Source organism: Zootoca vivipara, chromosome 5, assembly GCF_965207765.1.
Source record: "Zootoca vivipara chromosome 5, rZooViv2.hap1.1, whole genome shotgun sequence".
Lineage (NCBI taxonomy): Eukaryota > Metazoa > Chordata > Lepidosauria > Squamata > Lacertidae > Zootoca > Zootoca vivipara.
The window spans coordinates 11,869,921-11,888,826 of NC_142588.1; the positions used below are offsets into that span (position 1 = coordinate 11,869,921).

General features: G+C 46.5%; 1 protein-coding gene across 1 annotated transcript in view; it reads left to right on the forward strand.

Moving 5' to 3' along the window:
* PSD (pleckstrin and Sec7 domain containing) overlaps window positions 1–18,906 on the forward strand; it is an 82,925-nt gene that overhangs the window by 58,521 nt on the left and 5,498 nt on the right. The window contains exons 11-14 of the mRNA XM_060275075.2: window positions 12,650–12,828; window positions 15,324–15,394; window positions 17,971–18,128; window positions 18,589–18,733. Coding sequence (XP_060131058.2) covers window positions 12,650–12,828; window positions 15,324–15,394; window positions 17,971–18,128; window positions 18,589–18,733 — 553 coding nt within the window. The remainder of the gene's footprint in view (window positions 1–12,649; window positions 12,829–15,323; window positions 15,395–17,970; window positions 18,129–18,588; window positions 18,734–18,906) is intronic.

The following is an 18,906-nucleotide window of genomic DNA, read 5'->3' on the forward strand; positions in this document are numbered from 1 at the left end:
CCAGCTGCACTGGCTCCCGGTGGAGTACAGGATCAGGTTTAAGGTGCTGGTTTTGACCTTTAAAGCCCTATGCGACTTGGGACCCTCGTACCTACGGGACCGCCTCTCCTGGTATGCCCCGCGGAGGACCTTAAGGTCCACAAACAATAATATTCTGGAGATCCCGAGTCATAAGATGGCTAGATTGGCCTCTACTAGAGCCAGGGCCTTTTCAGTACTGGCCCCAACCTGGTGGAACGCTCTTTCCCAGGAGACCAGGGCCCTGCGGGATTTGTCATCTTTCCGCAGGGCCTGCAAGACAGAGCTGTTCTGCCTGGCCTTTGGGTTAGACTCAGCCTGACCCCTGTGTTTTTCTCCCTCATGGCTTGGATTTATGGCCTACTTGAAATGAGGCTGCACTTTAAATTTTAATACTGTATTTTAATCTGTATTTTAACTAATTTTTTTTTTTTATGTTTTATTGTGGTTCTGTTGGTGTCAGCCACTTATGGCCTACTTGAAATGAGGCTGCACTTTAAATTTTAATACTGTATTTTAATCTGTATTTTAATTAATTGTTTTTATGTTTTATTGTGGTTCTGTTGGTGTCAGCCGCCCTGAGCCCGGTTTTTGACTGGGGAGGGCGGGGTATAAATAAAAATTTATTATTATTATTTATTATTATCAAGATAAAGACCCGTTTATCTGTCTCGGAAAGCCATACAGAACAAAAATGTCACCAGAAAGCACCGATAGTGGGTGCCTATCCTATTTTGACGGGAACGCTATTCCATAGAACAAGGGCAGCCACACTAAAAGTCCTGCTCCGAGCTACTGTGGAACGGGTTTCTGAGATCTTTGCTGGGGTGGAATAGATGATCATTTGGGTCAATGATTAAGCTATTCAATATCGTCACCTTCATCAACAACAACAACAACAACAACAACAACAATGTCACATGGTCAATACTTAGTCACAACAACAAACTAATCGTCCAGTATACATAATCCAAAACAAGTTTGAAGTCCATATCATTATATAAGTTTCATAATTTTTGACCTGGCAATATATTGCAAAACATAACATGATGCATATGTGCGTATGCTATGCAAAAATCACAATGTGCCTCTACATAGCGCCATCCTTATTTCAGACACTGTGATATATCTGTATAGTGTGATGTTTAGCTGGTGATAGATCGCGATGCTACCGTAAAAACCAGATAGCACCCAGCCCTACCCTGTACATCAAGAGAGAGCCTTCACTGAAGTTCTCAGTGGGCAGGCGGTATCATGTAGGCATCCCTCTTTTAATAGCCCAGTCCCAGTCATTTAGAACTTTAAAGGCGCAAAAACACAGCCAACAACACTTTGAAAGGGGCTCAGAAATAAACGGAGCCAGTGAAAATTCAATTAGACTTAAAAGCAGTGCTTTTTTCTCTCTGGGGGTATGCAGGGGTACGCATACCCCTAAACATTTTGTGAATCTTTGTACTTTTGTCCATTTACTATATTTATTTCCCCCAATTTGAACTATAAAATGGTGGTTTCCTTGAGTCAAAATAAGAGTACCTCTAAATATTTTTAAGGGGGAAAAAGCACTGCTTAAAAGTATAACTATACTATTAACAACAACAACCCACTCTTCAGCAGATTACAACATTAAAACATTATATTAAAAACAGTATAAAACAACATGTAATCTTAAAAATACACACCTCAAGTGTCGGAAGCATTTATAAGAGACACAGATGCTCCAATATTTACTAATGAATCAGTAATGTAAAGGGATGAATTATTTTCTAGTTGGCAATAATAATAATAATAATAATAATTAATAATAATAATAAATTTACTATTTATACCCCGCCCATCTGGCCGGGTTCCCCCAGCCACTCTGGGCGGCTTCCAACAAAATATTAAAATACAGAAATCCATCAAACATTAAAAGCTTCCCTAAACAGGGCTGCCTTAAGATGCCTTCTAAAGGTCTGGTAATTGTTATTCTCTTTGACCTCTGGTGGGAGGGCATTACACAGGGTGGGCGCCACTACCGAGAAGGCCCTATGCCTGGTTCCCTGGCTGGCAGTGAGGTGGCCAGGTGAAAAAGAGGAGTCTTCCAGTTTTAATAATTGCATGTAAGAGAGAATTTTATCAGGCGTAGCTTGTAATTCAAGGAACACTTTCTGCCATCTCCTCTTCTACACAGCTTCTGAAGGTGCAGAAGTCCTGGCCTCTATCTTTCTCTTTCTTTTTCTCACCTGGCCACCCTAGGGGGCGGTGTGGTATAACTTTGAGGGTTTCCCAGGGCCTTGATGAATGCCACAAAACTTTGCGACTGTCCCATTAATGCATGACTGTGTGACTATGTCATTTGAATTTGTGTTTCATCATGTACAACAACTGTGTCGGTCATCTGTAGAAGTCAGTATCGCTGCTTTAGATCTTATCACAAGCAGAGCCGTCTTAAGCATATCTGGTGCCGTGGTGCGAAGATCCCTCCGGCGCCCCGCCCCCCCCCCCGTTTCCCAGCGCGGCTGTCTGGCGGGCCCAGCAGCGTGGCGGCCCGGCACCCTGGCGCATTGCGCCACCCAGCCTTGCCTTAGGGCCGGCCCTGATCACAAGCCACCTCTGTTTAAATCTAACTGAGGTTTAAAAGGAAACCCCACTTATAGGCAATGGTTTCATTTAATAAATTGCCATATGCATTTATGTTCTGTCCTTGTTATCAACAGAATGGGGCAGATATGACCCCCCCCCACCCAGAATACAACCATACTTTTTAAAAGATTTTTATTAGGGTTCCCCAACAGTATTTTTTAATGTAACGTTTTGGATCACAATGTACAGCAGAGCTTTCCAAACTGTGTTTTGCGACACATTAGTGTGTCGGCTGCAGTGTGTGTTGCGCGAATGAACCTTGTGCTCCTCCCAGGGCTGGAAAGAGGTTAGTTTAACGTTCGGTTTGCTCGTAAAACTGAATTTCTGTGTCGCAAAATGATGCGTGTCTTAAAAAATGTGTCACCAGCGTGAAAAGTTTGGAAAGCTGGCGTACAGGGCATTTCTATGTGATGTCTCTGCAGTGGGATTAGTATGATAACAGCGTTTCAGTAAGTATATCTGGTTCTGAAACTCCGAGAGAGGCAAAGAAGGAATTTCGGCAGAAAGAACACCTAGGCAGAATTAAGGAGATTGGAGAAAATTCAGACTGGTTCAGTAGAGTAGAAAAGAAAACAAGCAGTTGAACTGAGCCATGATGTTACAAACTGCTGTGCTTGATGACGTCGCTTGGGAATTGGTGGTGGTGGATATATCATGTGTTTTTGATGCCACGCAGGATGCTAGGAGACCTAATTGGATAACTGCATCCTCCGACTGCCACCTTCAATGCTCCATTCAGAAAGCAGATCTGTAAAAGGGTCCATTGTCTTCCAATACGTGGAAGTTCCAGAGACCAGTACAATGAAAACTGTATAGGAGCCTTTCTTGACAGGGTTCAGGGGCAATAGCAAAATGCTAACAAAATGCAAATCGAGGTGATGCAAGTGAGCTTCGGTCACATCTAGGAAAGGGGAAGGCCATGGGACCAGATCCAAGTAGAGTGGAAGCAGTAGAACAGGAAGGAGATGGGAATAGGGGTGGTGACATTCCTCTTGAGCTCCCCGAATGTGCTGGTGGCCTATGGTGGCCTAGAACCAATAGCTGGTAAGCATGCTCAGATTCCTGGACCCTCATCTCAGCCAGACATGGAAGCCAGCTGACCCAGATAGCATATACAGTGGTACCTTGGTTCTTGAACTTACTCTGTTCCGGGAGTCTGTCCGACTCCCAAAACCATTCGAAAACCAAGTCGCGGCTTCCGATTGGCTGCAGGAGCTTCCTGCACTCAATCGGAAGGCGTGTCAGATGTTTGGCTTCTGAAAAAGGTTCGCAAATCAGAACTCTTACTTCCGGGTTTGCGGAGCCAATTTGTTTGGGAGCCTAGACGTCCGGGAACCAAGGGACCACTGTATGTCGGCCAACATGGCCATAGGTGCAAAGTGAAAGTGCTCCAGGCTTCAGCTAAGAGAGACGTTTCAAGCCCAAAAAGAATGGAAGGAGTGTTACAGGGTGAATAGGAACATTTCCAGCCCTGTGTACAGAGAAGATGTGTCGTATCGATGAACAGTGCTTCTCCTTAAGTGCCGTCCAGGCTCCCCCTTTCTTCCCTTGGACTAGCAAGAATCGGGCCTAGGTTTCCGAATCCCCACAATGAGCTGTGTTACTTGATCAGCACCTGCCGGGAGAACCGGGAGGAAGAGACCCCCGCTACCCTGCAGCGCAGCAGAAGCGGGTACAAAGCGGCGCGTTTGGCAAGATGGGAAGGTTTGGATCTCTCTGTGATCATCTGACATGGAACAGATCTCTGGTCTCCTGCCAAATCATGCCGTTTGCATCCTGTTCCCCACGGCCGCTCCCCTCTCCTGCGCAATGTTAACTCGTGCATAGAAATGAGTTACTCCCACGATAGTTAGCCTTACTTCTGCGCTGGAGCTGTCTCTCTCTCTTTCTCTCTCTTCGCAGCAGGGAGGGGCTTTGCTTTCCAATCTTAATCCCTACAATTCCAGGTGAGGGAGCCAGAGTAGGAATGGCACCAAGGAGGAGGGAGACTCATCACTCTAATGCTCAAAACATTAGAAAGATCTGTCTTCTCTTGTTATTCATCATTGATGATAAGGCCAATGGTTATTTGCATGACTGCCCCAATATATTCACTCAGAGTTCATCGGAATTTCTGTAGCAATTCTTGTATTTCTTCCTGTTTCCAGAAATTGGGGGTGGGGGGAACACTACTAGATATCTTTACCCCCACTCTGATTGTAGGCATTTCTTTAAGGTTATTTCCCCCTACTTAGCATATAATTTACTAGCTGATGGAAAGGAGTTTACATACCCTGAAAGTCTCAAAGTGAGTCATTTCTGAAGATTAAGACAATATAGAAAGTAAGAGTGAACTGGGTTTCTTTTAATTTTAAAATCAGATTATCAGTGTGTCCCTTTCCTTCCATTTACAAATTGGGGGAATTCTCAAGCAGTATTTCATGTCACTCACCAAAACACCCACACGTCCTCACTGCCCAAGTAAGGAACTGCAAAGCAGCAGTCCTCCCTGCCAGTTACCTTGTTTACCCTAAGTACAATCTGCCTCCAAGGGACGCAGGTTGCACTGTGGTCTAAACCACTGAGCCTCTTGGGCTTGCCAATCAGAAGGTCAGCGGTTCGAATCCCTGCGACGGAGTGAGTTCCCGTTGCTCGGTCCCATCTCCTGCCAACCTAGCAGTTCAAAAGCACGTCAAAAAGTGCAAGTAGATAAATAGGTACCGCTCTGGCAGGAAGGTAAATGGCATTTCCGTGCATTGCTCTGGTTTCACCAGAAGCAGCTTAGTCATACTGGCCACATGACCCGAAAAAACTGTCTGCAGACAAACGCCGACTTCCTCGGCCAGTAAAGCAAGATGAGCGATGCAACCCCAGAGTCATCTGCGACTGGACAACTTAACTATCAGGGGTACTTTACCTTTACCTTTACCATCTGCTTCCAGGTATCCTGATCAATTAGAAAGGAGCAGAAGTGGTTCCTCTCCCCTGAAGTGAGAACTGGAGTGGATCTGTTTGGAGCACATTTGAAGCGTTCCCCCTACAAAGTTTTGTTTGATTTTGATTTTGGACTATTTGGTAGTATTCAACACCCATCCCACTCAGAGTGGAAGTTAATAGACACATCTAACTCAGGTCCATTCATTTTCATAGTTCTACTCTGAGTAAATTCAACCCACTAAGTCTGGGACCAGGATGAAACGGTTGCATTGTCAATTTCGCCTTCACACGTGGAACTAAGAATCTGCACATTTGAGGCAGCGGCGCTTAGAGGGTGGCGGAGAGCAAGGCAGAGAATCTCAAATCTCTGAATCCCTGGTTCCGGGAGAGTCACATCTTCCACCGGAGAGAAAAGAAGTGGAGTAGTTAGCGAAATGGAGGTCCCTTGTTGAGATGTGTTCGCTCTGAGTGCAGCGAAGTAAGCATTTGGATCAAATCCCTTAGGTTTGAATTTATCTGGGTCCATTGCCTCTGGCAAGGTATAGGAAGTGTGGAACAGCCAGGGCTGCGTCTGCAGTCAATTCCGAGGCCTGGAATTTGCCCCTTGGTGATATTACTGTGCTGCTGGACTTAAAAATAGTTTTATTGGGGGCTTTCTTTTTCAGCCGGAACTCGCAGGAACTCAATTCTGGCATCTCTCAGGCGGACGCCATTTTTACACCTTTCCCCTTCCTTCATAGCTTTATGTTTTACGCTACTGCTAAATCTTGCCATTTTTCAGTTAGTTAATCTTTTATTATTTACTCTCTTGAAATAGTTATGCTCTGCCATTCCTTTAAGAAGCTCAAGGTGGCATGTGAAGTGATTTAAAGACCAGGGACAGTAAAAACAAGAAATGGGGAAATAGACAGCAAGCAGGTATTTAAGACATAACATACCCCCTGGTATGCCAGGGCTACTAAAGCAGTCAACGGCTCTGAGCCATCAAACACCTTCTAGAAGAGGAAAGGGTCCTCGCAAGATTTCAGAATGCCATCAAGGGGAGGAGCATGACCACCTTCCTTAGTGGGCTGGGACCTCCTCTTTACCAACCACCTGAATTTGGGGTGACTGCTTTGTTGGGCCATTTTGTTGGGGGCTCTTGAACACTTGGTAGCTCAGTCGGTAGAGCACGAGACTCTTAATCTCAGGGTTGTGGGTTCGAGCCCCATGTTGGGCAAAAGATTCCTGCATTGCAGTGGGGTGGACTAGATGATGCTTGTGATGCCTTCCAGCTCTACAATTCTATGAGGGATGCCAGTGGCGCTGTGGTCTAAACCCCTGAGCCTCTTGGGCTCGCCAGTCAGAAGGTCGGCAGTTCGAATCCGTGCTGTGTTGGAAGACTGAGGGGCTGAGTGATAGCACCCTTTGCAGTTGCTAGGCAATTTAAAGGCACTCAGTAGCCTTTTTCAGATTTGCCATGGAACCTAGCAAAACAGGGCTGTCTCATGAAAGTATCCCCGCCTGTCACACGGGAGATCAGGGTGAGCCATGGACACGGGTGGCACTGTGGTCTAAACCACTGAGCCTCTTGGGCTTGCCGATCGGAAGGTCGGCAGTTCGATTCCCTGCAACGGGGTGAGCTCCCGTTGCTCTGTCCCAGCTCCTGCCAACATAGCAGTTCAAAAGCACACCAGTGCAAGTAGATAAATAGGAAGGTAAACAGCATTTCTGTGCGCTCTGGCACTCGGCATGGTGTCCCCTTGCAGCACAAGCGGTTTAGTCTTGCTGGCCACATGACCCGGAAAACTAACTGTGGACAAACACCGGCTCCCTCAGCCTGAAAGCGAGATGAGCGCCGCAAGCCCATAGTCGCCTTTGACTGGACTTAACCGTTCAGGGGTGCTTTACCTTTTACCTTCTTACACAATTCTATGATTCTAACAGGTTCATTGGTGTATAACCAATGAACTATGATTTGGGGGCATGGATCCTTGAAATGGCGGGTGGTTGGTCCAGACCATACTGGTGTTTCTCAGGCTGCTCTCCGGAGGACATAAGAGCACACTTCCTGCGGCTGTCGCCAATGCCGCCGGCAGAGAGAAACCCTTAGAATCTGCCAAGGTGATTACCCTGCAGTTCATGTAAACCATTGATACATAGCGAGGAGTTTCAACACAGTCCTAGAAGGGCTTCCTTATACTGCTACCAATATGTTTCCAGGCCAATTCAAGGTGCTGCCTTTAAACCATAAAGTCATTAAGTGGTCTGAGTCTGGGATATCACAGGGAGCACTTGCAGACCTCCCCATAACGTGAGATTGGCTGGGGCAGCCATGCTTTTGGATCTATTCTGAAGGCAGCCCTGTTTGGGGAAGTTTTTTAATGTTTTACCACTTTTCTATGATGATGATGATGATGATGATGATGATGATGATGATGATGATGATGGGAGCCGCCCAGAGAGGCTGGGGAAACCCAGCCAGATGGGCAAGGTATAAATATATTATTATTATTACTACTACTACTACTACTACTACTATTGTACTTGGATGTGGTTTCTACTAACATGCTTAGCATTTAGTAAAGGTTATTAGATTGTGAACCTGTGGGTAACATATTTGGGTTTTTTTAAAAAACTTATATATAGCTTTTTGTGTTTTTAAGTGCTGTATTGTTTATTTTATCCTTTTCTTACATTTATGTGCTGCCTTCCGTCCCATCATGGAACCCGAGGCATCCCATATTTGGTAGAAATAATGCAGTTTTTAAAATATTATTATTGGTGTTAGTATTGATTGCCATCATCCAATGAATCACAGAAGCTGTCAGACCTAGCGATTTGGGCCCTGTGCTATATTTTAGGTCCCTTGGAAAGGCGAGCTTGGGACACGATCCATTGGGGGGGGGCAGGGGCAGAGTGCCCTTCACTCTGGCATTTGCTCTCCGCCAACCTGAAGTGACGTGGGCCGTGCCAGCTTTCTCATCTGCCCACTTGGCTTCCCTCCCCACAGACTTGTTCAATGGATTTGTTGGAATTAATCATCTTGGTTTGCAACCCTGGCGCCAAGCCAGCATTGCCGAGGCTGTCGCCATGGAGACAGCTCTGCTTGGGCTTGATGCATTTAAGTGTGCGTTGTGTTTGTGAGGGGAAAATGCAGCGTGCCAGCTTCCCTCCGCCCTGGCATGGTGTGGAGCCAGTACCGAGGCATGATTCACAAGGCAGACGGCGCATGAGAGACCCGTCACTTGTCCCCAACCCTGAAGGGATGTGTCACTGTGTGTGCACACCCCGTCCTGCTTTAGGGTCCTTTTCCATGTGTGCCTTTGTGGGCGAGGTGGGGAGACAGAATCAACTCTCATCTCTGCGTTCACGGCCAGGTTTTTGTCTGTGCGTATATCTCTTTTTTCCCGTAGAGCTCCCTTTGATGCTGGGGAGCTGCAAGGCCTTTCAGCATTAAGAGATGCTCAGAACGCCAGCTTCCTTTTGAAATAAGAGGCAGGTTTTCACCAAGGCTGCAGAAGTGGCAGATTCTGCTGAAGGGCGCTGGAAAATAAGGCACAGGAGCGACAGGTCGTTTGCACTTAACCTAGCTCCTGTTAATCGCTGCAGCTACTCAAGTCTCTGCCTCTGAGGCCTTTTTGACCCCAAAATTATATTTCAACAAAGCTGGGGACTGATAGAAAGGATAGCCCAGACTCCTCCCGAGCCGTAACCATACTGTGGGCTGTGTGCAGATGATAACTTAGTAGAATATTGTGGGGAGAACGGAAGACAGTAGAGATGATTGATGGCTTGATTGACTGATTGGATAGATAAACCTGATAGGTTTATTATGTTCAGGGAATCATAAAATTGTAGCGTTAGAAGGGACCCCAAGGGTCCTAGTTCAGGCACTAGGAACATTTTGCGCCTGGCGATCAGCCACCTGCAACCAAGTGAAGATGCTTCGGCACCAGGATGGCACCGTCTCTACCATCTGGAGGTGCATGCCTGCCTGGGGATCCTTGGATCTTGACTGCTTTCACACACAAGAAGCAACACATCCTGTCTGTTACATTTCATCTGCACAATCAGGATGAATTTCAGGAACCCAAAAGTTGTATTGAAAACAGGAGAGCTTTCAAGCTGTCTGGGCTCAAAAAGCCAACTAGGCCTTTTGTTTTGGCATCTGTCACCTGGTTTAAGGAGCTGTTTGGTGACTAGCTTATATATCAGAGTTCCTAACACGGATCTAGTCCAACCCCCTGCAATGCAGGAATTCTGTTCTGCGCTTTCTCTCTCTCTCTCTCTCTCTCTCTCTCTCTCTCTCTCTCTCTCTCTCTCTCTCTCTCTCTCTCTCTCTCTTTGGGAGCTTGTTATCTTTGGCTACAGTTGCCTGCAGTATAGGCATTGCTTTTTCTTCGTTGTGGTCAGCTTCCGTGATGAACAACACATTCCCCACCCACAAAGTTCGTCCCACCCCACTCCTCCATGGTCAGATTAGTTTTGTGCATTTTTTTCCCTACTTCTGTGGTGGGTGGGTGGGTTGTGTTTTAAGTAATGTACAGGATATTTGCATCCTTTACAACTAATCATTTTAGTTCTTTAAAAATAAAACAATCCCCCTCCCTTGACTCACATGATGAGTAATATACATACAAAGTTTGGATCGGTTTTTAAAGTTTTTTTCTTGATTTTTAAGGTTAAGTCCAAAGCCTCTGCATGTGCACTCATCCCGAAAGCAGCAAAAGGTTGCCTCTTTCTAGATAATCATGTTCTGCAATCAGGGTGGATTTGATTTAAATCAAACTGATTTAAATCATGATTTAAATCACGATCTAAATCACTAGTCAGTAAGGCTCGATTTAAATCATAGTTTTCTACATAAAGACTAATTCTTGCTGGTATAACTTTAATATGCAAGTAGATGAAGATTTTTAGAATAACAACTTTTCATATTAGTTTTTTATCCCCAATTTAATAGGTTAATCATTCATATTTGGACAACTTTACTGTTGTACTTAGGAAGGAGAGAAATAATCATTACCTTAATAATAACAATTTAAATAGATTTATTCAACTGAAACAATAACATTACAGCATATGTTATTTGCTTAAACAAACATCCATGTTTGTTAACTAATTTGGCTAAACAAAAACAAAATATATGTATTTTAAGAAACTTAGACTGTCAGCCCAGCCTACAGATGAAAAACTTAAATACTGTCCACTCCAAACAATCAGAAAAATATTGTTTCTATTCTATTCACTGATCTTCTTGAAACTTAGCACTGAAGGGGTTGTTTCTGTATTCATAGGTTTGTAGAACAATAGGATTAAGGTCTTTTTCTCAACTCTGTTCATGTTATAACATTTTTGCTGTGAAGAAGAGGCATGTGATCTCTGTTGAGTCAAATTCAGTTTTGAGAACTGCAAAAGTAAACCAAGCATCTGTGATAATATCTTGTAGGCAGAGAAACTGCCCAATAATCTTACAAAAACCTCTGGAAGAGCATGACATTGTGAATGGATTAATGGAATTTATTTACCCAAAAAATTAAACATATACAACCTTATTCTACATAATTAAAAAACTAATCTTTGGATGGTAATATATTTTCCTCAAAAAGCATTTTATTTAAAAAAAAATCAGATTTTTTTGATTTTTTTTAAAAAAATAATCATTGATTTTTATCCACCCTGTCTGCAATTTCTTAACTTTTAAAATACATTTTTATTTCAAGTAAGTGTGTGTCTATGTTTTCCCCTTTCAAGCCAGAATTAGGTTCTTTGACTTTTCCTGGCCGGCTAAACCAGGGGAGGGTAGCTGATGAGTCTCAAACCCTCAGTGAGTTAAGGGACTTCACCTGCATGCAAAGCCAGCCTCTGACAGATTAAATGGACAAGACCAAGAGTGGGTCCAACAGTCAAGAAGGCGGTTTCTGCGTGTGCTGTAGAGGGAAGTGGGAGGCAGATGGGGCTCATCCATCTAGTAGCCCATCTAGAAGAAGGAAGTAATTATCCTAAACCTCTGCTGCTGTAAGGGGGGGAAAGTACAGAGAACCGCCCCCTTGCATCAGAAGTAGCTCCTCCCCAAGTAGCGATGGAAGCGAGGGCTCTGAGGAAGCTAGTGAGGGAATGGAGAGAGAGGGCCAGGGCTCCAGCAACATGAGAGAGCCCTGGCCACACAGGAGTGGGGAAAGGGAGGGGGAGAAGGGAGAAAGTGAAAGCCTGGAGCGTAGACCCCTTCCTCCGGTTCCGGAATTACGCAGGAGAAAGAGAGGGAGGAGATTCACTGTCCCGAGGCTACTATGTTGGAGAGGGTCACGTGGGGGGGGGCAGTGCCGGATTCTGCATCGGACTGAGCAGACATGTTGTACATACCCAGCTCACTGTAAATAGCCTGCACTAATAAAAACTGCTGAAAGACAAGCATGCGGAGCGTCGTTACTCTAGAGTAGTCGCAAGAACCTCTGACAGCTGCCTTGTGGGTTATCTTCGGGAGAAGAAAAGACTAAGGAGTAAACCCTACGCAGATCCAAAGTAGAATACCTAAGATGGATGGATGGCCTTGTATGCCTCCTTCCTAGCTGGTACCAAACGTATTGTTCGGCTTTCCTTGGGACATCAGCAAGGCCGGGGGTGTGTGTGTGTGTCTTGCCAGCTGGGCAGCCCAGGACCTCCAGACACACTGCTCAGGCTTGCTTCAATGCTGCTAATGCAGTGGTTTAACTCCCCCCCCCCCCGAGGTGCACTCCATTGTTTCTGGAGACAGACAGATGCCAACAATGAGTCTTGTCAGTTTCATATCCCCATTGGCTTGTATGGGTGGGGAGACCTGTGGCCTCCCACGTGCTGGTGGGTTGCCATCAGCCGCAGCCAGCAAAGGCCGGCTTGTGGGGATGATGGGAGCTGTGGTCTAGCAGCAACTGCGGGGGCCACCGGTTCCTCACCCCTGGGCTAGGAAAAGCAACTGCAGTCAGGATCTAGGAAAGGGGCTTTGTCTTCCCTCATCGTCATCCACTTGGAAAATGGTCAAGGCACAATGACTGGACCGTAGGCAGGGTGAACTATTGATGGGACCGGTGTGGGGCCTGAGCTGACTTTAAAACGTTGCTTGTTTGCTGCGCAGAGACGAAGAGGAACTGCGCAAGTCGCTTTCCGAACTGGCAGACCCCAACCCCAAGTCCATCAAGCGCATCAGCAGCTGCAGCAACCCTTTCCTGGATTTCTCGCAGGACCCCAGCATCACTACATACAAGCACAGCCTCCTCGTGCGCAAGAGCCATGCCGAGCCGGATTGCAAAAAGAGTAAGTCCGATATTGGTGGTGTTGTGCTGGGCGATGGGGAGGGGGCTCCCTCTTGGCAATGGCACAGGCTGCACTTGACTGCACATGAGGAAGTGAGCAAGGAGGTGCTGGTCTGCGCTGGGTATCGCTTCCTTTTAGCCCCACACAGGCAGGAGGAAACTTTTAAAATGGCAACATCTTTGAAGGCAGGATCCTTGCCTTGTCTTTGGCCCAAGAAACACACCTTGCAAATATTTCAGCTTTGCCAAGGAGAGAAAGAGTGGAAAAAAAACTATTATTTAGGGAAGTTTTTAGTGTTTGATGTTTTACTGTGTTTTTAATATTCTGTTGGGAGCCGCCCAGAATGGCTGGGGAAACCCAGCCAGATGGGCAGGGTATAAATAAATATATTATTATTATTATTATTATTATTATTATTATTATTATTATTATTTATTAAAAAGCTTCCACAGAAAGACACCCTCCCCAGTAATTTATTTATTTTTAAAAAAACAACCCAGAGGGGCTAGTATGTGACCCGCCACTGATGTTCTCACATGTCCAGAATTGTGTGGTGAAACATCTATGGCAGCCAGAAGGTCTGCTGCACCTGGAGGAAAAGGTGGTTGGTCGCCAGAGTCTTTTGTCAATGTCTCACATGAGGAAAGACCCCCCCCTCTCTTTTATGTTCATGGAAACTCCCCTGTATGACTAACTCCTCCTTACCCACACAGCATAATGTTTGGATTATCTTTCTTGAGGTGCACCTATTGGGCACCTATTTAAAATCGACCCCCCCCTTCTTTCAAAACAATTCAAAGGAAGTTGCCGGGGTTTTTGCCGGAAACAAAAGCCCACCAATTTTTCTGACTGATTCAGATTCTATGGGGAGTTTGTTTTGACCAGCAATTGCTGTCGCAAAGGGGCTCCATTCAAAAATTCCAGCCAGTGCTTTGTCCTTCCCTGCTCCTTAAAGTGTTTCAGATAAGCCCTGCAAAGTTGCTCTTCCCCTTGTGCTGTCTTGTGGAGTCTCTGCCATTTCAAAAAGGGTCTAGGGTGGGATTCTGTACTGTGTTGATGGCGCCACATACAGGCTGCGTCTTAATATCTCCCGCTTCAGCAGTAGAAATCTGGTGAGGAACAGGTTGCAATTCATTAAAAAAAAAGCAGTGATGGTATAACTCAGGCATGTCCAACAGGTAGATCGTGATCTACCGGTAGATCACTGGACATCTGTGGTAGATCACCAATAGATCAGTGGCTCCCCCCAAAGAAGCTAAAAAACTTTGGCTCCCCTAAAAAAGCTCAACATCTTTGCCCTGCACCCCTAAAATGACCTGAACCACCAAAAACAGCGCTTTCCTTCCTAAAAAAAAGTTCAATGTTGCTTTCCTCTTCCCTAAAGAAGCACAACAACTTTGACCTGAACCCCCCCAAAAGGGGGGTAGATCACTGCCAGTTTTTAACTGTGAGTAGATCGCAGTCTCTTGGAAGTTGCCCACCCCTGGTATAACTCATCCGAGGATAAATGGCAGTTCAGATTTGCCTTAGCAGTGTTCCTGGTGTTTTATCTTCATCTTCTGAAGGGCCACATAAGCACTTCTGTCTACATGCATGAGTACTCAGAAGCAAGCCCCATGGAATTCAAGTGTCTATAGGATTGCAGGTCTATAGGGTGGAGTCCAAACGACATGTGTTGCAGGATCAGGTCAGCAGCGTTCGAGTCGAGCATGACTTTTCCTCAGGAAGGATAGCGGAAGCTGCCGCAGATCTCTAGCCTGGAGCAAGGGGGCGGGATATGGTTTTTTTTTTTCCTTGCAGGTTGCTGGGTTTTTAAATACTGTTGCAATTTTGTGCCAGATGTGGCTGGCAGCATAGGACGATGCATAACCTTCAGGGAGGGCACCGGGAAGTTGCACAGGCCGGGGGGGGGGAGGAGGTTGTACTGGAGAGATTGCTGGGGATAAACTAAGCTCATCCTGCCAGGTGACAGCCTATTCCCTTGCATCACTTTTTCTGGGCATGGTTTTGAATTAGGGGCGGGGGAGAGGGTGCAAGGCGAGGACATTCTTCCAGGTTCACAGAGGACTCGGTGGGAAGGGGAACCGAGCCATTTGCCTGGTGTGAAGGTACCTGGCCCATCCCAAAGAATGCATCCCCACTGCGCCCTCCATTTTCCCTGCAAAATCCTCCCTAATCCCAGGCAGCTAATGCCTTTTTGATTTGATTAGATGCTGTGCCTGTATGCTTCGTGTCTGTTGCCGAGTACAGAATTACCTGGCAGGAGCCACTCGCTGCGCCTGATTCCTCTAAGTGGAGCTTCAACAGCTTCCTGATGCCTCTACCCTAGAAAACAGCAGGATGGGGCCAGCCCTGTCCTTGCCAGCCACCCATACAGAATGTGCCAATTCCCAGGCCCCCAGACATGCATGCCTCTGCTGAGCTTGCTCCCTTCCCTCCAAGGCCTTTGTCTAGCACCAACTTTTGTAATGACTCTTCTCCCTTTTCCTTGGCAGCCCCAAGAGGGAAGCGGGGGTGGAAGACTTTCCACGCGATCCTGAAGGGCATGATCCTGTATCTACAGAAGGTAACTAAAGCAATATTTCCGTTGGCTGGAATAAGGGACCCAACCCAGTTTCCCCCCATGGTTTTTCATGTTTTGTTCTGCTTCCAATAACTGTTCATTAAACCGAAATGTCGACAAGGAAAGCTGGGACTGAAGAAGAGGAGCGTTGAGATTGGCTGGGCAAGGAATTCATTGGAAGTCTCCTCTTTCCCCACCAATTCCCCACTCCGCCAAGTTGTTGATCTCAAGCCCCTGCCCTCATTTACGTACAGTGGTACCTCGACTTCCAAAGGTTTCGACTTCCAAAGTCCGCAAACCCAGAAATATTTTCACCGTGCGCGCATTCTGCGCATGCACAAAATGAATGCTTCGACTTATGAAGGATTCGACTTCCTAAGAGCGCCGCGGAACGGATTGCCTTCGTAAGTTGAGGTACCACTGTACATGTGCAATTTCTGACCTCTTCCCCAACTCTGCCCATAGCATGAGCTTTCCTACACACCCAGAGAAATTATATTCTCTTGTCCTCAGGATGTTTAGACCCTTTCTGAACTGAAAGTGAGACTGCATGGAAAATCCAGCCGTGTCTCACGCAGATCAGAGTCAATGTAGGAGATCATCTGCTGTGACAGTCTCTTGGCTTTGCTTAGTGCTGTCGAGAAGAGTCTCTCTTGCAATATCAGGGGGAAAGAGCTCCGCTTCTGCCTGATGTGTACCGCCATATTGGCAGATTCTGCTCTGCAGCAGCTAAAGGTTGCAAAACACTTTGCAGGTTCTGTTATAGTTAGCCTCGTGATAGCCCTGTGTAGTAGGCCTCTCAAGTGTTGTGGGTCTTAATCCAAACTGAAACGGCATCCTTTCCCTTTTTAGAACTCTTGAGGCATCTTGCAACTCTTCTTGCTTTCTTTAACCCAGAAAAATTGGAAGGGTGAATCATCCTCTCCAATTTAAGATGAGCCTGAGATAATTGTGCACATTTTTCAGAAAGGGACAGGCCTACATACATGTCAGCTTCCGCACCAGAAGTCTGGCTGAACTGCATCAAAGGCAGCGGGAGAGAAATTCCTCAACAGGCAGGCTGTGTTGATGCAGCCAACGCAATGCACATTTCCCCAAAGGGGGGCAAACGCAGAACATGGGAAAGAGCATGCAGGATCAGGCTAGCGGCACGTGGTCCAGCATCGTGTTCTCACGGTGTCTGAACAGTTGCCTCTGGGGAAACCTGCAAGCAGGATTCAAGCACAAGACCCCTCCCCCTTCAGGCAACGGATTCAGAAGCACTGCTGCCTCAAACTGTGGAGGCAGAGCATAGCCAATAGCCCTCTCCTCTCCATGCATTTGTCCGGTCCTCTTTTAAAACCATCCAGGTTGGTGGCTGTTGCTGTGGGAGCTGCCACTGGTTCTGCTAGCTAGGGGAGTCTCAAGTTTGGGAAACCCTGATCCTAGTGGAAGCTAAGCAGCAAGTAGCAATGACTACCTAGATTCAGTTTTAGGTAGCCACTTGGCTGTGTGATGGAAGCCTCAGGCAGATGACAAATAGTAGGAACGGATTCAGATTTAGTCTGCTGCAGAAGAGGTGTGGCACTGGCGCCAGTCAATCCCAGTGGGCAGAGGAAGGAACAGGAGGCGGTGAAGCCCATGGCTGGCAAAGGGGGTTAGAAGAGATGCAACATGATTCAAATTTGGTAGGGTGGAATGGGATGCTGGGTGAGATATGCCTTTGGCCTCATATATCAGGACACTTCTTAAGCTCCTATAAGGATGGCCTTGCAAGAGTAGCCATTTCAGAGAAGCCGTATTTGTATCAAGGAATTATTTTCACCGCAAAACTCAAATTGCTGGAAGCTAACCAGGGACAGATGCCCACACGCCCTTGTAATGAGCAATCCTGTGAAATGCTGGATCTCTCTCAATACTTCCAGAGCTCCATTTGGAAGGGGCTGGGCAGCGAGGGACCACTAATCTTTCCCTGGACGTTGTTAAGCGGAAACGCTTCCTGCTTTACCTACTGTCTCCTTGAGCGTTGCTAAAGAAGCAAAGGGTAGTAGTTGTGGTCCACACTGTGTGCCTTAATTGGAATGAACTGCTGCAGCAAGACAGATGTTTAATATGTTTGTGGCAGAGTGTTTATGAATTTTGGTGAGAACGGGCAGGGTGGGTATTGCAGAACGTAATGGAAGAGCAGGTCATAACCCAAGACCAATAATGAATGGGAAGAAAAATGCCACTCAAGAATCTCTCAGGGAGCCCCTCTGGTTTCCAAGCATTTTTACAAAAATGCCCACCTTCTGTCAATATGACGCATCTAAGTAAATATTAAGGTGATAAGGTTTCAGGTTCTGAAGCAAATTATACACATACATACCTCAAATGTCCTGCCTACCAGGTCTGAGGTCTCCTTATTTGGGATTTTCTAGTGTGGGTGTGCACAAAGTCCCATTCTGCAGTCCTAGAAGCCTCTTGGTACATCACCCTCAAACCTTAAGATCAGACACTTGAGATGCAAGTGAGGGGGGAGCCCCATGCCCTTTTGGGAGGTGGCAGGGGTCAGGAGGAGCAAATTCACCAGACCCACCCACTGTCTGCCTGCACTTCAGGAGGAGTACAAGCCTGGCAAGGCCCTGGCTGAGGAGGAACTGAAGAACGCCATCAGCATCCACCACTCCTTGGCCACCCAAGCATCGGACTACAACAAGAGGCCCAACGTCTTCTACCTCAGAACGGCTGACTGGAGAGTCTTCCTCTTCCAGGCCCAGTAAGTCAGTCGTCTTGGGGCCCGTATTGAAAACCCTGGGCATCCAGACAAGAGGGGAGGGATAGCGAGAAAGGGAAATGGCTTGCTGAGAAGTTGTCGCTCCCACACTGCCCCCTTTTCTCAGATTCAGCCACCTCTGTGAGCTTAGCCAGATCAGAACTTGCTTCAGATCTGCTCCACTTGCCTCTAATTTTTTCCTTCCTTCCTTAAGTGTCCCAGCCACTTACAATCCCCATCTCAAATTGGTTGTGTTTCTCCAGAGTCACACAGTATGCGCTGGTTAGTTCAGTCCTGTCCTAGTCTGGCCCCAAATATAGGCCTGTCCCCTTGTTAAAGACACACATACACACTTAACACAAAAAAGCACTTTTTCATTTTTTTAATACAAAACCTGGAAGAAGCTGCAGTCCTAGTGCTAGGAAGGGGAACTTCATCTGTCGACTTTTGCATCTTCCTCCAGGAACACGGAGCAAATGAATTCCTGGATCACACGCATCAATGTGGTGGCAGCCATGTTCTCCGCACCCCCATTCCCAGCTGCTATTGGGTCTCAGAAGAAATTTAGCCGCCCACTGCTGCCCAGCTCCACCACACGGCTGTCTCAGGTAAGCGGAGAGGAATTGGAGAAGGCAGACGTGGTAGGGTTGCAGGTTGGCAGGGGGAGGATCAAAGAGGCTTGTGGGCACCTTAAAAGCTAACAAATTTATTATGAGCAAAGGATGGAGCAGGAACTGCCATGTTTAGAAAGGAGCTCCCTTGAGGGGCAGGGATGTCATAC